The sequence below is a fragment of the Camellia sinensis genome, chromosome 14 (genome assembly GCF_055761805.1).
Source record: "Camellia sinensis isolate YWXY chromosome 14, ASM5576180v1, whole genome shotgun sequence".
Classification (NCBI taxonomy): domain Eukaryota; kingdom Viridiplantae; phylum Streptophyta; class Magnoliopsida; order Ericales; family Theaceae; genus Camellia; species Camellia sinensis.
Genome location: NC_138974.1, coordinates 54,829,921 through 54,850,854, shown reverse-complemented (window position 1 = coordinate 54,850,854; position 20,934 = coordinate 54,829,921). Strand labels below are relative to the sequence as shown.

Genomic DNA, 20,934 nt, shown 5'->3' with positions numbered 1-20,934 from the left:
CGCGCGCAAGAAAAAAGAAACACCTTCGTAATTGAATTCAAGGTCCAATTGATGTTTGGGAGAAGCAATCCATCTATCTCAAAATCTCAAACCGGAAATGTACACTATCCTTGGGACTGCATGTACCCATTCATTCTAGGGAAAAATTCTATGTCACCTGTTTTTTTGTGAAATAATCAAGAAGCCTAAGATGATTTGTTTGTTATTTTGAAATAATCATTGAGTGCGCTCAAAAATAAATAAATAAATAAATAATCATTGAGAACACAAGAAGCCAAAGATGAACAGCTTTTCCTTCAATTCATTTACAGAGTCAAGAATTATGACAACCAACTAGTAAGTATTCACACACGACACACTCTTGTTCAAAACATACTATACAAGTTACTTCCCAAAAATCAATAATGTTGTGTTTGATTAGGAGATTTGATGAGGGATTTATAAATGGAAAGGAAAAAGAAAAAGAAACGGAAAAGGTAGGTGAAATATGAATAAAATATACCTACATATCACCTAATTTCACACATTTTTTCTTTCCTTTTCCAAATCTCTCATCAAATTCCCTAACCAAATACAGCGTAAAGGAAAAAGATTAAAACAAATTATACAGAAATAAAGTACTAAAACAAGACTGTTTGCATCTAAAGGTATTGGAAACACTAAAAGCACTTCAATCTCCATTTCGAACTGAAAAATGAACCGGACCCTAATTAACTAGTTTATTCTAATTTCATATCATAATCGAAATATCCCAACTTGAGCAGAAGAGTTGGAAGCAAAATCAGTAAGCCCATGTGGAAGCTACGATCAGGAATTCTTCTGCAAGGATGGCGGAGGAAGGATGGAGTTAGCTAGCTCTTCGTTCAACTTCACTGGAAGTGGTGGCATCTGCTTCATTATCTCCGGCATGTCATTCATGCTGCAATTCAAATTAGCATACATGACTAACATATCACTCGATTATTCAGTGTAATGGAATATGATGCACACGTGAACTTGTATGCATGTCAGGGCAAGATTTTCAAATATTAAATGCTACCATTGTGCACTAACTGTCACGGGACGTAACAGCCTCCCCCTTGGGATAATGCGTTTGACCTTTGAATGCTATACAATGCTGAATCCTTAATCTTTTGTGGGATGCAAAACACACCCTTCAAACTTTTTAAAAAATGTAAAAAAAGACATTCTCAAGATGCCACATCATGAAAGGTATTCAAAAGGACAATCAATCATGCTAAAATTGAGCATTTTGGGGGGGATGCTTAGCCTTGTCTTCCGGATATTTCTTCTCAAAGTAGTCAGTTTCTTTTGGTCCTAAAATGCAAATACAGAATAACTAGAGAAACTTGATCCCAAAAAAAACTAAAGTAAAATGTCTCTGGAAACTGGAAGAGTGGCAGCAAATACAAAGTAAAAATGATGGTGAACAAAAATAGTGTGTAACTAACTAAACTGCCATACAAGGTTTAAAGCTAATATTCAAACATGTAAAACATATAATTTAAGTGAGAAATATGAACTAATGTTATAAAAGATCATGCTGATAATGACAGAACAACAGCCACAAAGCACAGAAAGCATCTGACATACTCGTTCAATATTGTGAGGATGTTATTTCGAGTTTGGCAAAAGAGATTGATGTTTTCATGTATCTGCAAGAAAAAAAGAAACAAGACTGCATAGGCATCATCAATCTGCTACCAGGTATAAAGCTTCTGTGTTTGATTCAGCAATGAAATCAATATATTAGAAAGCAAGAATCATTTTAATAAAGGTTATTTATCGACTCCAGAAACAACAAGGAGTACTTCACAGACCAAAGGTTGGGACATGTGCCGGTGGGTTCAGATCTATAATTAATGGGCCCCACATAAAAGATTACTGATGCCAAAACAAGACGGTTGAATGAATGTTCACAATTTGTAATTGATAAACAGATTACAGTGGAGTGTCTAAAATCTAAGAAGTACAAACACTTCTAAGAAGGTGGTATGTCCATGTCCAAAAATGACACTCATTGAACACTTCCAATACCTGTCGGACATACGTTTAAACATGACCTGTTATTATTATTATTTTTTTTTCTTCTATAGATGGACATGCTATATAACTATGCATAAACTTTCATTTTATACATAAACTGCTCTTTTTTTTAGTTTGCCAACACCATTTCACCTATAAAAAATAATATTTAAGAAATATGAAATCTACTCGTGTCTTAAGTGTCTTGGCCATGAAAGTTAGATAAATCTGGCACTTAAAGGTACATACCAACACCCTACACTTGTCCCTGAATCCACGTAACATAGTTCTAGACTATCCTCTTACCAACACAAGAGTAACAAAAAATCATCAGGGGTCTTTGATGCTTACATAAATTGAATTTGCCCACTGGGTTATCCACATCACTTGGAAACTAAACTTTGCAATATCACCGTATAACAGTGAAATCAATGAACTCACTCACATAAAATATAAGGGATGCATTGAAATCCTGATAGATTTTCATTATTTACAAATGCCTTAACAAAGTATTTGAAACGTTATCAAAAGCACAACACATTTTCAGTTCAATCCTACATAAAACACACTTGACTGATGCAACAGCTACCTAAATGCTAGAGCATTTTATTATATGAAAATTCATATAAATATCTGCCATTTTACATAGAGCATTAAATAAATACCTTGCCATATAATTAATTAGCAAAAACAAGATTCACATAACTATAAATTCTTGAATACCATCTTACAAGTCTATCACAACCACGAAACCCAAAGATTCTAGGAAGATTATTTTTTTTCTTTACTATTATATTATCCATGACTCCAAAACAATAAACCATTTATGTTACCCTCAAAGATGCAAAATTCGCAGAAATTTGTTCCAAGGCTTGGCCATTTTGCTCAAGAAGCTCTCCTTTCACGCCACCAATAGCTGCAACATACAATGCAATGTACATTGTGACTACAATGCAGGAAGAATTACAAGAGGGAAAAAATATTTTGTACCTTCAATATGTACTAATGGTCATAACCAAACAAGTAACACATGAATTGGAATTATGCTCTCCTCTGGCTGTACCATTTCTTGGTCAATGTAAATATCACCATGTACAAGTAAAGTAGAAAAATTCAACACATCCACCAGTACTGCAATATTAACAACCATCAATTCCAAAAGGTTTAATTTCGGGTTAGGCCACCAGATTCAATTGACCTGGAGAAAATCCATTTTTTACAAATTTTTTGTTTAAACTTTTATTAGACGTGGAATTCTTGTGTTAGATTCTAGTTCTTGACTTCTTGGTTGCTATTAGGATGAATCCCAAGACTGAGTTGAGTCAGCCATTCACCAGCTGTCTGCCAACTTTATTAGGTGGATCATTAATGCATGAGAAGCTACATTGTGTTTTTCTACCACTCACTTCTCTTACAGTTCTGAATGAACTGAACTACACTGGACCATTGCTTTTTCAGTAGTGATGGGACCATTGCTTTTTTGGCCAGTAACACATAAATATATTTACTTGGGGGAGGATGGGAAAGGAGAGGCACAAGCGGTTTAAATGATGAGCAACATGATTAATTGGAGGAGTGAGTTTGATGCCCATACAAGCGCATATTGCCGGTCATTTTACAAAATTTTCTTGAGCTAACTACATTTTTTTAAGAGTTAGGTTCTGTGTCCATACAAAAGGAGTTCCATGGTCCATCAGCACTATAGTGAAAAAAACACTACTTAAGATAGCATCTTGATGTGCCTTCCCTAACTTATTTCATCTCCTTGTTTCTCTCTACTTACAAATTCTTTACCATTCAGAACAACCCTACACTTTGAAATTTCAACCATAAGAGTTTATCAAAATAACTTACAGTCATTTCCCAAATTCTTCATTTTCCACATTTCAAGCGTAGAAGGCACACACCTGAGGAGTCCAGCTTTTTTTGTTGTCAATCATATTTCATTGTAAACCATATTTTTGTGAAGCATTATACAATTTTTAAACAAAAATAGCATAGAACAGTCATGAAATGCCAGAAATTTCAATAAAGCAGATAACAGTGCAACCAAATGCAAAAGTTCAGCAATTTAAAAATGCATATATAACACAGGTGCAAATATTTATATGTACAAACTCCTTGCCTCATCACCATTTGCCCCTGGACTTATCTACCTAAATAGATAGATGAGAGTCTGACCAACCTTTGTATGAGATCCCATCATCACTATCCATAGAGATCACTGATTGAGCATATGGAGGACCATTTGAACGGTTTGTAACATGAGACGCTGACTTTGCCATAGGGTCTGTAATTTTTTCCTGAGAAGAGATTGGGGTTAACAAATTTGAGAGCAAGTATCAAAATTGTACAGAATGCAGTCAAGTACAAACTAATTATACAATTTGGAAGCTTGTTACACATGTAGAACTTTTGAACCGATGACTTCTACAAATTATCCTTTGGCTCCTTCATGCATGTAATCTTACTTCAAAATGTTGGCCATATGGCAACTTTACCTAATTTCTTTCTTGCTTTATTTTTCTTTTTTATGTCAAGTATGGCAACTATACTTATTTTACAACAAAAATGGTAAATTGCACAATGACCTGCAAAAAGAGCATCTTCCTCCAAACTTGCTGAAGGCCATTGCCCTCGCCCAAACTAACAAAGAGGGGAGCCAATCCTCAAATGGGCCACACACGTCCTACAAACTCAAGAAAGGAACAAATAACCGGACAACCCTCAGATGTGCCCCACAGGCCCTCACTGGAGTCAAAAGGATAGCCAGAGACCGAAAAGGAACAGTGCCCACCCCTCAGGTAGGGCCACAGGGTCTAGCAGAGGCCAAAACTGGCATGCAATTTCCCTCAGTGCCACTTTTTAACTAAGTACTTGAGGACAGTATTAACATTACTGCATTTGACCGAACAATAGATATGAATTTCTTAGCTTAAATAAAACCATTTTATGTCCTAAGAAACCAATTTTTCCATGCAACACGTCTTTTGGGCTAAATTTTTCAGTATAACCAACATAATCCAACTAAACTTTGCCAGGCGTAATATGTAATTATTATAAACTTTAACTATATGGCAACTTTTCCATGAGGAATGAAGGAAATGGTAGTAGTATAAGAATTTCAAGTACTACTCTTAGGACATACTATAGACACATTCTTACACACATACCACGTAAAAAAAAAAAATAAAAAAATAAAAAAATTCACATGTAAAATTCCCCCCCACACCCTTATTCTTTCAACCCACAAGAAACACAGCCGCATAGTAAAGTTACAGGTTTGCCCCTGCTAAGATGGAATGCATAGAACCTAGAAAACTTTGGAGAAACTGAAAAGGTGGGCCAGTAATAAATGGGTAACATGCAATTGATTCCATCGCTACAGAATTCATTACAAAGCTTTTATATCTATAAACATGAACCCAATGACCATTATCACCTCCCAATATAGACCACAGTGAAGCACTCACTATGGACTACTGTGAGACTTTTTACAGATCCTAGTGAAGGAAGAACCAACATTCCAAATAGAAAAGTAAACAATATTTTGCCACCATAAATCAAAGAAGCACACACCAACCTAAGAATCCACTTGTTGGCAAGCCACCAAAAATGATTACACCTTGTCAATAAACTGAGCTATCCCTCAAAACATAATTTAGTCTTCATTTTTTCAAGGGAAAGCAAATCTTTTTATTTGAATAATTGATTTTTCTCAAAATAGTACATTTCAGAGGCCATTCCCCCTGACACTAGTTACCTCTGCATAAGGAACACACATGTCCACAAATATATAGATGTACACAGAAATAGAAAGAACAGCTCTTTGAAAAGTCAACTAATTAACTATAACAGTGCAGATTCAAAAAAGGGAGAGAAGCAATCACAAGGCGTGCATTCAACAGTAGATAAGCACATGCATAGCATTGGATATACACATGCATAGCAAAGCAAAGACAATGACGAGCAATTTCAATAGACCACACCTTTTTGTCCTTGTTTTTCCTTGCAGAATTATGGTCCTCCTTCCTTCGCTTACCATTTTCCTTTTTCTGAAAATAAAAATAAAAATAGAGGGTAATCAATCCCATGAATTGGTCACCTTCACCACAGAGACCACTAATGGAGAAGCAAAGATACATTGACCATGGTAGAGAGCAGAGATGATAGATACAAATAAAATCTGTATATATAGGTTACAGTTTGTAAATGCCATCAAATAAGGGGTAATAGAAGCATATAGTTATAGAAGACAAGGACAACATGGGGACTTTAAAATTTTCAATTTAAGGGACTAGGTGAGTGGGTGGCTTCACGAAAGTGAATTGGGAAGCATTATTGAAGCCACTCCAGGTAGCTTCTATGCCTTTGGACTTTTGTAAAGTGTTTGTTTTTTAAAAAGAATTATTATGTATGTATTATATATAAACAAACAGCTTTAATAAATATAATCTGGGGGTGGGGTAGAATGCGGCAGAGAATGAGAACCTGTTCCCACCATGCCTCCTTATCCAAGGTAAGAAAACCTGTGCAGTGTGAGACAGGGAATGCAGGGGTTGAGCGGGGCAGAACGAGGGGAAGCAATCTTCCTTGGACATGACACAATGAGCCCCTATCCACTGGGGAGCTGGACAGGAGGGGCCAGGGTGGGCCCGACAAAGCCAAGGTATCACATACAGGGAACCGCAGGAAACAAGATATAGAAATAAAGAATAAGGTTCCAGAAGAACATGCATTTGTCAATTTTGCCTATCTCATTGCTTTATCCTTGTTAAGTTAAAATAGTAAATGGATACTAGAGCATACTTGACATATTTTAAGAAGTCAACAATCAAGTTTAAATAAGTCGTGGAGGTTGCACACCTACTTAAAATTACTGATGCTGAATTTTATTGATTAGTGTGTGTTGAGGACTCAATACATTTTACTCAATCAATCAACGATTGAGTTTGAGTTATAAACTATGCATTAGCGTCAAAGAGTTCCACAAAATACAATAACAAAACAAACAGAATAACCATGTCAGCAAAAAGAGAGAGAGGGCTGAAGCTTTAAACCAATAAGGATTGAAGAATTACGTTCATCCATCTACAGCGCAATGCCACGTCCCGAACTGTCTTATCTTTTAACTGCATTGCAATTTTTGCATACCGCACAATGTTGCGTTCTGAGGAATATCTGCAAAATGGTGGACAGCCGAATCAATAAATACGCACACATGCATTATATAGGAGAGAAGTTACAAAGAATTAGTAAAGGCATAAACATGATTTTAAATTTTAATAATATAGTGGCTAAAACAATATTTGACTACAAAATGGAGCACAAACTGTCTTTAATGTTGTTGTGTTTAAGTTAAAGTAATTGCTTACAAAGAAACCTTGTAAACTATAAGGTTGTAAACCTTTGAACCTGAAGCCAAATCACTTGATGTATATTGAAGGGCCCATGAAGCTACTTTACTTGTGACAAATTAAAATATATACATATATATGCATTTGAATTTTTTTAACTGCAATAGAAGTAATTATCATTAATCAATATATATAAGTACCTCGAAAAATAATAATAGTAATGAACTCATTTGACCCAGTTAACACAACATTGAAACTCATGATACTTTAAAATACTAGTCTTTATACAAGTGTAGTAGCATATTTTGATATTGGAGGGGCATACTGATACAATTCCTGAAATTAAACAAGCATTTGTACTGAATCCAAACAATTTCTTATTTACCCTTGATTCCAGTTTAATTTTCAAAAAGAAAAACCAGTGAAAGCCAGGCATCATAACAAGAAAGAAAAAAATAATTAAATCAAACTGAATAGACACATATTCAAATCAAATCAAGATTGAAAGAATTACAAACAATAATCCACAAATTCAGTAGATGGGTCACCAAGAAACACAAATATAACAAATACCCACATACATAAAGAGAGAGAAGGTTGTGATTACTGACTTGTTGAGCAAATCCTCCAAGAGGTACTGCTCGTCCGGGGTCCATTCGACGGAGAGACCAGGGTTGTGGCGGAGCGCCGCCTGGGTGGGACCCACCGGCGAGTTGTCATGGGGAACCGAACTGCCGTTATTGGTGGCGCCATTTGCATTGGCTGAAGAACCTTCTTGATCATTATTATTATTACTATTATTCCCAGAAGGGTTTGCACTCGCAGCCATCGACCCACCAAACCAATCAATCAAAACCCCTCAAAAAAAAAAAAAAAAACAAAAAACAAAAACCAGAAATCTTTTACACCTCTTTCGAATCTCTCTGTGGTTGTTTACGAACCGACTTAGATGAGAGAAACATATATATATATATATATATATTTGGAAGAGAAGATCAGTACGGAACGGCGTGGAGAGTCTTCTGCTTAATTTCGGCAAGTTGGTCGGGTTTTTCCTTTTTTTCATTCGACTCGCCTCCAGTAGAAAATTAAACAATCGAGGTTTGGGGGCCGTGGTGTTGTTTGTTTAGTTTGAGAGTAAAATTACAAATTAAATCATGGGTTAACAGATTAAGGATTGATAAATTATAATTTTGATGGTTTTTTACGGATTAAGAAATTAAAGAATATTTTAATTAATTACCATATATTTATATAATATATACTAGCATATCATTCAAGTTATATACCGATTGTGTTTACAATTATTTATATATGTGAATTGTGATTTTTAAATGTTTTCTTTTTTATTTTATTTTAAATGTCTTTTTTTTTTCTCTTTTTTATGTTATATTAAAGTTTAATATTTTGATAATAATTATATGTGTTGGATTTTTTAAGAATTTTTTTTTATATTTGTTTTTAATGTATTAAAGTGTTATTATGAGAAATAATAATAATATGTGTTTTGACTTTTTAAGGAATTCATATGTGTTGGATTTCAAAGAATTTTTTTTATGTTTGTTCTTAATGCATTAAAGTGTTATTATAAGCGTAAGACTTGGAAGTTGGGAGAAATTAACAAATGTTAAGATTTTTTTTTTTAAAAATAAAAAAATCAAGAAATTTAGATTGGGAGATTGGAGCTTCCACAATGTTTGGAGTTAGAAACCCCCCTTTTGCTTAATATATAGTATAGATTATTAATTTGTATAATATGTTTTAGATATATAATATAAAATAATTTTATATAATATGTTTCAGTGGTGTTTGAGAAGTTTGTGGGTTGGGTTTTTTTTATTTTTATTTTTTTCACTAAAAGATAAACTTTTTACAAAATCAAAAAAAATAAATCCAAATAAAATATCACATCTAATCCCATAATCATTTCATTTTTTCTCTCACAAACATCACATCAAATCACAAAAAAACTCAATTATCTTCCTAAACACCAAATTTTTTTCTCTAATAATATCCTACAACTAAAAAAACCTACATAAAAACACACTTTCCAAACACCCACATAATTATTAAATTATAATAAATTTCATATTTTAAATCTCTCTCACAATTATTTTTATATTGATATTTTATTAAAAGTTAAAAAATATATATGTATTAATTATAGCGGAGCGGAGTGATTCAGTTGGCAAATTATAAATTTTAAAGTTTAAACTGCAAGTAACAGTTAAAGCAGTGCAAATTGATGTGGATCGGTGCGATTTTAATGAATTAGGTAGTATTTTACACAACTCTAATTGAGGTGTTTGATCGAGAAGAATCATTAAAATAAAAACCTCTAACGTTTTATTTGTTAATTATATATTTTAATAAAAAAATTATAAGTTATCACATTATCTTTTATATCTTTTTATAAAAAAAAATTAAAAATTATTAAAATAAATTGTGACAACACTCCCCACTAACTATTTTTAAAAAAATTTACCAATAAAATCTTCTTTTTAATAATTCTTTGCAGTCAAAATCTTTCATTTAATAATTCTTTTCCGGTTAAAAAAATACTTGAGACCCTTATTTTTTAAAAATCTCAATAATTCTGTTGGACCTCTACCATTAATGCATATATGAGACTCACTCGTATATGTATAGAATTCACACTATTAATAATGAAGATCTAAAGAAAATTGTGAAGTCTTAAAAAAAATAAAAATAAATAAATAACATCTCAATCATTGTTGTATCTCAATCTGACACAAATTATTCCCTTTTTATTTCCCTACTCGCGCATCTATGAATTCACGGGTCCTTTTTAAAGCTCTTTGTGGATATATGCTGCCTTCTAAAAATTATAAATTAAAAAATTTACAGGGGGCTCGAGCTGAAAGTTCTACTCTAAACAAAGGCCTCGTTTGGGAAGTGGCTATTTTAGTAGGTTATTTGGCTTTTTGGCTATTTTAGTGACTATTTTAGTTTTTGTGTTTGGGAAGATGAGATGATTTTTTAGTTGAGTTATTGTATTGAAAAGTGTGTTGAAATGATGTTTAAATTTAAAATTACAAATTTATCCCTAACTTTTTATTTTTAAAATTGATATAAAAGGGGCAAAATGGTACCATTTTGCCCTTGATGTTGATCTGTCCGGCTGTGACAGTGTAGGCTGTGCCTACACTGTCCCGGCAGCAGGCTTTTTTTTTTTTTTTTTTTTTTTTTTTTTTTTTGAAAATCAGAAAAAATGGTGCTACAGTATTGATTTTGGGCTACTTTTTTGAAAGAGGCTATAATAGCCTGAGGTTCCGTTTCCCAAACAGCGCCAAAATAGGAGTTACACTATCTAAAAAAACAAAAACAAAATAGGAGTTATATGAAGTGTTTTAAATAAGTGTATTTTTTTATTTTTTTAGATTAAAAAGTTGAGGAAAAAAATATAGATGTTTGGGTTAATTTTGTGACTTTTTATAAAAAAATGTGTATTAAAAAATTGTATAAATTAGTGTGTAAGGAAAAATTAGTATTGGGAGTTGTGCAGTCGTAATTTTTGACTTTTGATAAATAATTATAACTTTTTAACTTTTTGAATAACTTTTTGACTTTTTAATTTTTTTTACACTTCCCAAACTTGGCCTATTTTTATTTTTTTATTTATACAGATAATAATAATTTAAAATACCATAATATTTTTATTTATCTACTTGCATACCTATTTGTTTATTTATCTGTTGTCATGAGCAATTTTTTTTTAGTACTGACGAATTTTTAACAAATCTTTATCGGTGATGAACGATTAATAATAGTGTACAATAAAAAGGAAAAAGTATAAATTAAAAAAATAACAAAGAAAAATATATATTTAAAACAATAATTTACAAGTCTAACCAATATATTTCATTAACTATTTCTTTATAACAAAAACAAATCAATTATTGAATCTTATGTCATATGTATTCATACAAATTAATTTTTCAGCAATTAAATCAAGAAAATACATCAAATGCAAATTATACATTTTTCACATTATGATCTGTTCGTTTTGATGGAAAATATTTTCTAATATTTTATACGAAAATTTTTTCATAAAATATTTTTTGAATAAAATATTTTTCTACGTTTGTTGGTAGTGGTGGTGGAACAAAGGTGGACGTGGAGGTGGTAGCATGGTGGTGAGGCGATGGTCGCGGGGATGGCAACGGTAATGGTGGTGGTGTCCATGGTGATGGTAATGTAGTGTGGTGTGATGTGGTGCCGTTGATAAAATTTTAGTCCATAAAATGTTTTTCGCCTTTTAAAATTAAAAAATATTTTATGTCAAAATAGATTTGTTTTCCATTTATCATAAAAAATATTTTTCATTAACTTTTATTTTCCATTAAATCAAACACCAGAAAATACAAAAAAAAAATTAAAAAATATTTTCTGTCTAAGCAAACAAAACATTAACTAAAATTAGTTGTCCTATTTAAAAAAAAACTAAAAACTACAACTAAGAGAATCCAAATGCAAATTGAGTCACGGCATTCTGGTGCGAATTCGGGGGCTTCATCATTTTCCCTTTTGCCCAAGAACTTTTGTAGTATTTTGTGGTCTCTCCCAATCCCTCCAAAGGTTTGAAACTTCTGGTGGAGGATGTATTGTAATAAATTAGCAACCAAAGAGAATCTCTTTCGACGTCAGTGTACAACTTCGCATGGTTGCCTAATATGTGGAACGGGTGTTGAATCGATTGAACATCTCATATTCCATTGCGAATGGACCAGAATATTGTGGTTTTTGTATGATATAGGGCTATTGCCAGGGTTGGAGTTTATATTCTTAGCTAAAGTTTGGACGCAAACAATTATTGAGAGAGGCGTGAATGCTACTTATCGTAAAGAAAAACGAAGGAAAGTTGCTACAGTGGGATGGTTTATTTGGAAAGCTCAAAATGATTGGGTCTTTAAAGTGATCCTATTCAAGTTGTCAAGCAAACCTCAACTTTGTGGAGAGAAATTAGTATGGTGTTATCAAAAGATGCAATATCTCCATTGCCGAACAACCCATACGAAGATAGTAATGTGTATGAGAGGGTTCAAGAACGTCGTTGGAAAATTCGAAAATCTTCGAAGACTCTTGAAGAAAAACTTTGAATTCTCTATGTAACAATAAATGTATTATTGATTGATGAGTTGATTACAAGATTGTTGTGTATATTGATTGTTATTGTTGTGTTTACAATGATCAAATATATAGAAGAGAAGAAGGTAGTAGGTGAAGTGGTAGGGGATGAAGTGGAGGTGGTAGTGGTAGGTTAGGTGAGGAGGTGAGTGTGTGTGGTAGGTAGTAATGGGTTAGGTTTAGTGGGTTTAACAGCCCCCCTCAAACTCAATGAGGTTAGACACAAACCAACTTGAGTTTGGAGAGAGTTACAAAACAGAAAAATAAACTGATAAATAAAATAAAACAGGATAGGAGACACGGTATGGTCGTGTCAGACCGTTGTAGAAGACACAGTTTACGGGGTCATGTCGGACCGATGTAGCAGGACACTGTGTGGTCGTGTCAGACCGATGCAGAAGACAGTTTATGGGGTCGTGTCGGACCGTTGTAGCAGACAGTTTACGGGGTCATGTCGGACCTGATGTAGCAGGACACTGTGTGGTCGTGTCAGACCGATATAGAAGACAGTTTATGGGGTCATGTCGGACCGATGTAGAAGACAGTTTACGGGGTCATGTCGGACCGTTGTAATAGACACTGTGTGGTCGTGTCAGACCGATGTAGAAGACAGTTTATGGGGTCATGTCGGACCGTTGTAGAAGACAGTTTACGGGGTCATGTCGGACCGTTGTAGAAGACAGTTTACGGGGTCATGTCGGACCGATGTAGAAGATTGTGGTGGTGCACCAAGGGGGCGACTTAGGGAGTGCGCCATGAGGTGGCTTGAACATGATACTGTGTATAACCCCCCCTCAAACTCAAATAGGTGTGAAGATAGAAACCTATTTGAGGTTGAAACAAAGGGATTGATAAAGCTGACTGGTGTAGAAGACACTGTATGAGTGTGTAGATAGGCTGCCCAAAAGATATACATGGATGTAGATATCGAGCCCTCAAAAGGTGTGCCCAATTTTTCAAAAGGCGTGCCATCAAAAGGCGAGCCCAATTCATCAAAAGGTGTGCCGGATTCATCATGGCGAGGCACGTGAGTGCCTTGGTTGGTGCGCCCGTTTGTCGGCTGGTGGTAAGAGGCGCGCGATGCGCGTGGCTGCCTCGGCTATAAGACGAAGGCTGAGGCTGAGGCAGAGGCGGAGACAAAAAAACTTGCGAGAGATATTCTGAGAGTTTCTGAGAGAGATTTCTGAGAGAGGTATTCTGTAACACTCTGTTGTCTGAGAAAATGGCCTCTTCGTCCCGCCCTCTGCTTACTCTCTTTCCCGACCTCAACGAGTCCACAAGAGAGATAACTGGTGCGTTGGCCAGTGAACCTCAACCAAACACCTCTGGTTTTGCTCCATTGAACTTTCCGATGCGGTCGGTGGAGCAAAAAATGGCAGTGCAGTCGGATGTGGAGGCGAACCAGTATACTTTGAAGACATGTGTGGAAAGCATGACGGCGGTCACAAACTTGTCGAACCGGCTGCAGAGTAGGACAAATGAGGTGCAGCAGTTAAACTCCCAGCTGGCTCTGCTCCAACGCATGTATAAGGATGCGCGAGCAGAGATAAGCGTGCTAAGGGCAGAAAACAAGGAGCTGAAGCGGAAGGCCACTGTGATGTTCCGATTTGGAGGGCCGCCATATGCTGCAGTGGAAGAGTATGGGGGAGTGAACGTTCTCGGCGGCGTGGAAAACACGGAGGCAACACCAGCAAGGGCCGCCCAGGACGGAGGCAAGAAGAAGAGACCGGCGGAATAGGCGAAGAAGTGAGACAAATCGTTTGGTGTTTTTTTTTTTTTTTTTTTTTTTTTTTTTTTTTTTTGTGTGTAAAAGTGTGACCGGGGTTGATCCCTGAGATTAATAAAATATGTTGGTTGTAGAAATTGGTAAATTGTTGGCAATGGTTTTTTTTTTTTTTTTTTTTTTTTTTTTTTTTTTTTTTTAATAATAACAAGAATAAGAAAATGAGATCATGGAGTGGGCGGTGGTAACAGGTGGTGGAATGCACATGGGTTGGTCGAGTGGGTTTAAAATAAATGTAGCCGACACTGTGAGAGAGAGAGCTTCTCGGTATTGGGGTGTAGTGGGATTAAAGAAATAAAAAAAGAATGAATGGAACCGACACTGTGAGAGAGAGAGAGAGTGGGTGGAGTAAAATATTAAAAATGTTTGAGTGGGTGGTTTATGGAGAGAATGAAAGGAAAAGAAAGAAATAAAGAAAGAAAGAAAAGAATCAAAGAACATGGTTTGGACTATGTGCGCGGAGAGAGAAAGAAGAAGTTGGGTGGTTATTCTTTATTCTGTAATTTGATTTCGAGGGTCGGCATTATTGGTGCCCGTTTCACCTCCTTCTGAAGGGGCCTCATCACTGACTGTACTTCATCAAAGTGAAGAATCCGAGTCAAGGCGAGCTAGGACGAGGGAGGAACGGCAGAGGCGGCGATGGCGGAGGCGAGGTGCGGCGACTCTCAGGATGTACTGGTGGTAGAAGGCAGCGATGGCGGCTCCAATGAATGGTCCGACCCAGAAGATCCATTGATCATCCCAGGCTTTTTGTTTGCCGTAAACCACGGTGGCGCCGAAGCTTCGGGCTGGGTTGATGCCAGTGCCGGTGTTCTGGTTTCGGCTTGACGGGAGGGTTGCTGGGGAGGTGGAGTACGCCTTCGACGAAGCAACCGTTCTTGCCGAGGACTGCTGATGAGCTGGCGGTGGTGGACGAAGACGGGCGTGAGGGCGTGGCGTAGCATGGCTCCGTTGGCAGCGCAGCATTCGGACTCGGTGGGTCGGTTGGTCCAGGTGACGTAGAAGATGTGGGTGAGGTCGGAGATGTCGCACTGGATGTAGTCAATGGGGTGGAGAAACTAGGTCAACTTATCCAGCCTGATAGATCTGAGAGGAAGACGGAATTGGTTAGCCGGTCAATGCTTGCAGGTGTAATAGCAGCTACTGAAAAGTTTGATTGCCTTAATCGGTTTGTGCAGCTCAAGGGTTTGCCTGTGTTATATGGATGGCTTCAAGATATCCATAAAGGGAAGATCGGTGATGGTAGTCCCAAGGATGGTGGAAAAAGAAAAGTGGGAGAGAGAGAATTAGAAATTTTGGGTTTGTCCGGCGGACGGCCAAGGCGAGGCTGCCGTCCGCCGGTGAAGCGGAATCACTAAATTCTCAACCTTGCTCTGATACCATGTAACAATAAATGTATTATTGATTGATGAGTTGATTACAAGATTGTTGTGTATATTGATTGTTATTGTTGTGTTTACAATGATCAAATATATAGAAGAGAAGAAGGTAGTAGGTGAAGTGGTAGGGGATGAAGTGGAGGTGGTAGTGGTAGGTTAGGTGAGGAGGTGAGTGTGTGTGGTAGGTAGTAATGGGTTAGGTTTAGTGGGTTTAACACTCTAGAAGATGATGAAATGATTAAATTCTTCAATAGTCTCAACTAAGAACACAAAAGAAAGGAGATGGTGGAGATAAGAGATTGGGTGAAGAAGAAGGCAAAGTAGCTAGAGAGAGAAGGCTCTCCCATGGATCTCCCACTTTCACTCTCAAGGTTGATAATGGAGAAGGGAAATTAGTTCTTTCCCAAGAATTGACTCTCCAAATTCCATCCCTTTTAAAGCTATGGGTGAGTGCTATTTATAGGCACCTCATGATGTAGGATAGAGCCTGTGTGCAAAGCACATGGGGAATATTCTCTCTAACAACCTTGTCTGAGGAGGTAACCTCTCCGAGGATAAGGAAAACCCCGAAGAGGAGATCAACCTCTCGGCGAACCCTTATTCTTAGCCACACCTAACCAATGATCCCCAATCATCCCAAAGGGCCGAGGTAGTCCTAGAGAACTCCCTATCACTAAATAATGCTGAGTCTCATGGACCCCCCGAGGTCGTGCCACCTCGACCCGGGTATAGGCTAGTTTAACCGAAGAGTGAATTTATCTCCACTCACCGTCCTCGGGATTGGGTCCTTTGTTCGAACTCCATTACGCCCATGGTTTGGTGCGTAGATCCCGGAAAGCTCTGAGCCCGCAAGTGTTCTGGGACTCATTAATGGATCAACTTCTAGATTGCGTCTGAATCCATTCGAAGCCAAGTGCTTCGGATCTCTAGGTTCGTGGATCCAAACCCATTCGAGTCCGAGCCCAAATAAGTCTCTAAGTTTGTGGATCCGAACCTTTTCGAGGCTTACAGCAATTCGACCCGTTTGATGGCAATTAATCTGGGTCCACCAATCTTGGATCTGCGATAAATTCGGGCCCACCAACCTTGGGCTATTGGGCTTAATTAATTTGGCGATCTCAAATTAGCTCCTCTTACATTTGCCCCTTGCGTGTATGAGAAATTTTAAATTTCTCAGACATGCATACTGTCATTTCTTCGGCCTTGCTTCGCATCTCGTCCCCCAAAAAAAATATGTTGTCTCGACAGAGCCTATGAATAAAGTTGATGACGCACTGTAAGTTACAGATACAATTGATAAGCAAAAAAATTTTTTTTTTTTTTGTCCCACTGATATATATTTTTCTACAACATCTGAGAAAATATACATATTCATATACATATTTTTTAATCCAAGCAAATAACAACAAAGCACCCGTTTTTTTTTTTTATATTCTTAACAAAGAGAACACAAGGCTCACACACGTCTTTTTTTTTTTTGGCAAACACAGCAGACCAATTACATATATATACATGTTTAGAATATCCTGAGGGAATATTCAAAGGATAATGCTCCCTTTTTTTCTATTTAAGGAAATGGCCAAAACCCTATTCTGTAGCTCATCATTTATTCTTTTGTTGCATAGTCGTTGCGGCGCTCTCTCTCTCTAAACCGAGAGACAAATTTCTTCTTCTCCAAGAAGGTTTCATTTCTACACTGCCAGAGGCCGCCGTCGTGCTCTCCTTCTTCAACAAACCACACCTTTTTCTTGCTCACGTCGATTGCCATTGCAACGCCATCCACTTAGCTCAACTCCAACTGTCGCAGACGTCGCGGCCCAACACCGACCTCCTCCAGTGTCGTGACCCAGGCACCGACTTGTCCTAGCGTCGTAACCCAGCCATCAACCAGCACCGACGCCGCTGCCGCTGCCGGTGCCGGTGCCGGCCTCGACTACCCAGCTTTATCGCCGACTCACTGTCGGCCTCTCTGCTGCGACCTCGCCGCTGGCCTTGACTGTTGTTCTAGCACCCACCACGCACGTCGCCCATTCAACGCGTCGTGTGTGGTCACCAGCTCCTCTGCGGCACCATCGTTGCTTCCGGACTCGATCGTCCAACGCCGACCACACACGTTTTCCCACTCAACGCGACGTGTGTGGTCTTGCCTAGCACCGTTGAGCCTCAGTTTACATTACTCACCATCTCTTTCTTGATCATTGTTGCTTGCTTTGCATCTGCTATTTGCCTTCTTAGACCAGTGGGTGAGCATTTCAGAGATTTTTTAATTTTTGGTGGAAGCTTTTTGTGGAAAACCCATTCTCTCTTATTATTTTAATGAACTTCTATGCTTAAAAAAATGAATCCATGCTCTGATACATTTCGAATTTGTGAACTCCAGCTTTCGCGAGCCACTAACGGCAACGTACTGCTCCTCTGTGACGTCACTGCAACGTCACTGTGATGTTGACTCCTTCACCTCACCATCAGTGTTTTACCATTATTTGGCCTCCCTCTGTTGCAATCTATGCCGCCAGCCTCGGCTGTCTAGCGTTGAACACGGTCGACTTCGCTCTGCTGCAAGTCTGTCACCGACTTCAACTATTCCAGCACCGACCACACACGTTGCCCACTCAACGTGACGTGTGTGGTTGCCAACTTCTTTCTGACACCATTGTTGCCTCCGGCCTCAACTTGTCCGACGCCGACCACGCACGTTCGCCCACTCAACGCAACGTGTGTGGTCTTGCCCAGCCAAGCTCAATCTTGTTGTCGGCCCTGTGGGTGCTTGTCTCATATTTATCATTCTGTCACTGCCTCTAGCCGCGGCTCGCTCCAGCTCTGGTTTGTAACATTTCCAAATTCTTTCTTGTCCATTATTGTTTCACACATGCTCTTGGCTTTGTTCAAATCCACTTTGATGGACTTTTGTGTTTATGAATTTATATCTACTGGACCATAATGCTTGTGAAGTTAAATTCCACTCATGCTGAAATTGTTAAGCCTGAGGGTGAAATTTTTTTTAATTCATGAATTTGGATAAATCAACACTTACTTGGGCTTTGCATTCCTGGAATATGCCATGAATGATTTTTATTTTTGAGTTGAAATTTGCCAGAGAAATTTTGAGCTATGAACATTAACTTGAGATGAACATTCTTGCAACTTGTAGGACAATTTACTAAATCTTGTTATGGATGAGAAATATAAAATACTTCTGATCTTGGATCTAAAATTTGCCATTGAACGTCACTCTATCCAAATTTTTGAGCCCTGTATGAATTGGATCTTTAATATGAAACACAGTAATTTTGAGAAGATGACCCGCTTGCATTTCATCACAAAACGGTCTATGATATTGCACCCCTTATTGATGACAAAAACTTGAAATCTATATGTTGATGATACACACATTTGTACTGCAATTTGTTGAGCTTGAACATGTTGAGTGAATTTTGAACCCATATTGCTGAATTTAAATTATGTTGTCGAGCAATTGATCATTGTAGTTTGGAGGAAGATAATGCCATACTCAAACCATATATATTTGACGAATAATACTCCGACATTTTGTACCTTGTAAACACTTTCCTTGCGGGAATCAGAAGCTATAGTATAGAATAGGGCTATATATTGCTATTTGTTGATCTTGTGAATACCCGAGAAAAGTGAATTGTTAATGATGTCCGAGGTTGAATTTGTTAATAAACCCATCATGTTGCATGTAAATCTTATTATCATATGACTGATTGTTGCAACCCTTAGAATAGTAGACATCGAGCCTGAATTCTTGATGCGAAAATTCCTCGTAGAATTTGTTGAATTCGTTGATTCTCTGAGAAACGAATAGTTGATGCCGAAATTTCATTTAAATGTGTTGCTTCAATTCCAACATTCTGAATTTTAATACGGTCAACTCCTTGCTATTTATACCTATTGTTTCAGCCATATGTCTTCTTTAAAGAAATCTGTTGCCCTGGGGTCATCAGAACTGGCTCTCATAAAAGAGAGGGATGTACCTCTGGCGTCCGAGTGGAGGAAATCTCCTTATTTTGGTCGGAAGGACCCGTTCTGGCCAGCGGCTACCTCCACCACTTCTCTTCCGTCTCTGAAGGGGGCTCCATTATGTCTGTCTGAGGACACTGACTCCAAACATGAGGCCCTCATTTCTCCTTCTTCGGTGCTACGCTTTAGGGATGAGCGAAGGGACTTTCCATACTGCTATCCCCAGTTCAAGGAACCCTCCTTTTGGTTGGCAGGAGTGGGTCGATGACATCCTCTCGGACAGAAGCCTTTGTCAGCAGCTTCAGAAGGCCCGGCTATTGATCCCGGTGAAAATATCTCGATCCCTATCCATCCGTCGCAACAATGCTAGCCTTGAAGCCATGGCTCTTTGGTGGAGCACCGAGATGCACACTTTCATACTTGGCCAGCATGAGATGGGGCCCACCCTCGAGGATGTGTTCATGTTGCTGCGTCTGGAAGTGACCTGCCCTGATGCCTTCGACCCTGAGCGGACACCCTCCGAGGATGATTCTTTGATCCAATCTCTAAAGCTAAATCTTCAAGCTTGTGGTCGGTGGAGTTCTATATTTGATGGTTCAGCGAGGAGGACTAATCGAGTGAGAACGGACCATGCCTCCTACACCGCATGGATCCGCCACTTCTTTAGAGATCTTCAGCCCCTAGCTAGAGATGCTGACCCTGATTCTCGGGAGTATGAAGTCAGCCCAATGTATGGCTCTAGGCTCTATTTTTTGGGATTTCTGGCTTGTTTCGTTTCATTCTTATTCTTCCTTCTTTCGAGTACACCTTCGGATTCTCTTAATCCTTTTGTCTTCCCCTTGGCAGTTAGGCTCTTCAGAGGGGATCGGATTCCTTTGGCCCCGCTATTTCTTGGGAATCTTTATTACCGGCTGGATTTACTACATCGAGACATGGTTCGTTCCGTGGGTCGATATGAGCCTGTCTCCTTCATCGGCAACCAGTTCTTGCTTTGTTTTTTCTTCGAGAGGTTTCCAAAGTTTGCCCCTGCTCCGACTGTATTCGAGGCAAAGGTTCTTCGGGAGATAGTGGATAAAGATGGTATCCCCGTGCTCGGTACTGACGGGTCTCGCACATTTGAGAAAGCGAAGTCTTGCCAGCCGTTGATCACACGTTGGTCACGTGCCATTTTCACCTTATCCTTGAATACCTCAGTGGATGATCCCTGGCGCTTTGTGGCACGCCCTTACGTATGCCCACTGGTGGGTGTGGCAACACC

The 20,934-nt window shown here is 38.0% G+C and overlaps 1 protein-coding gene across 2 annotated transcripts; it reads right to left on the bottom strand.

The window, feature by feature from the left end:
* Positions 1–277: 277 nt before the first annotated feature.
* LOC114303569 (histone H2A deubiquitinase (DUF3755)) lies at positions 278–8,564 on the bottom strand. 2 transcript variants are annotated; one of them, XM_028248699.2, is made up of 7 exons: positions 7,994–8,564; positions 7,107–7,206; positions 6,015–6,080; positions 4,211–4,328; positions 2,859–2,941; positions 1,594–1,655; positions 278–919 (listed from the first exon to the last, which is right to left on the bottom strand). In XM_028248699.2, the coding sequence occupies exons 1-7, from the start codon at positions 8,209–8,211 to the stop codon at positions 808–810; spliced, it is 759 nt and encodes a 252-aa protein (XP_028104500.2). In that variant the 5' UTR covers positions 8,212–8,564; the 3' UTR covers positions 278–807. The 2 variants fall into 2 exon arrangements, with proteins under 2 accessions (XP_028104500.2, XP_082760199.1); XM_082904073.1 differs by having other exon boundaries at positions 1,594–1,678; positions 7,994–8,550.
* Between the last annotated feature and the right edge of the window lie 12,370 nt (positions 8,565–20,934).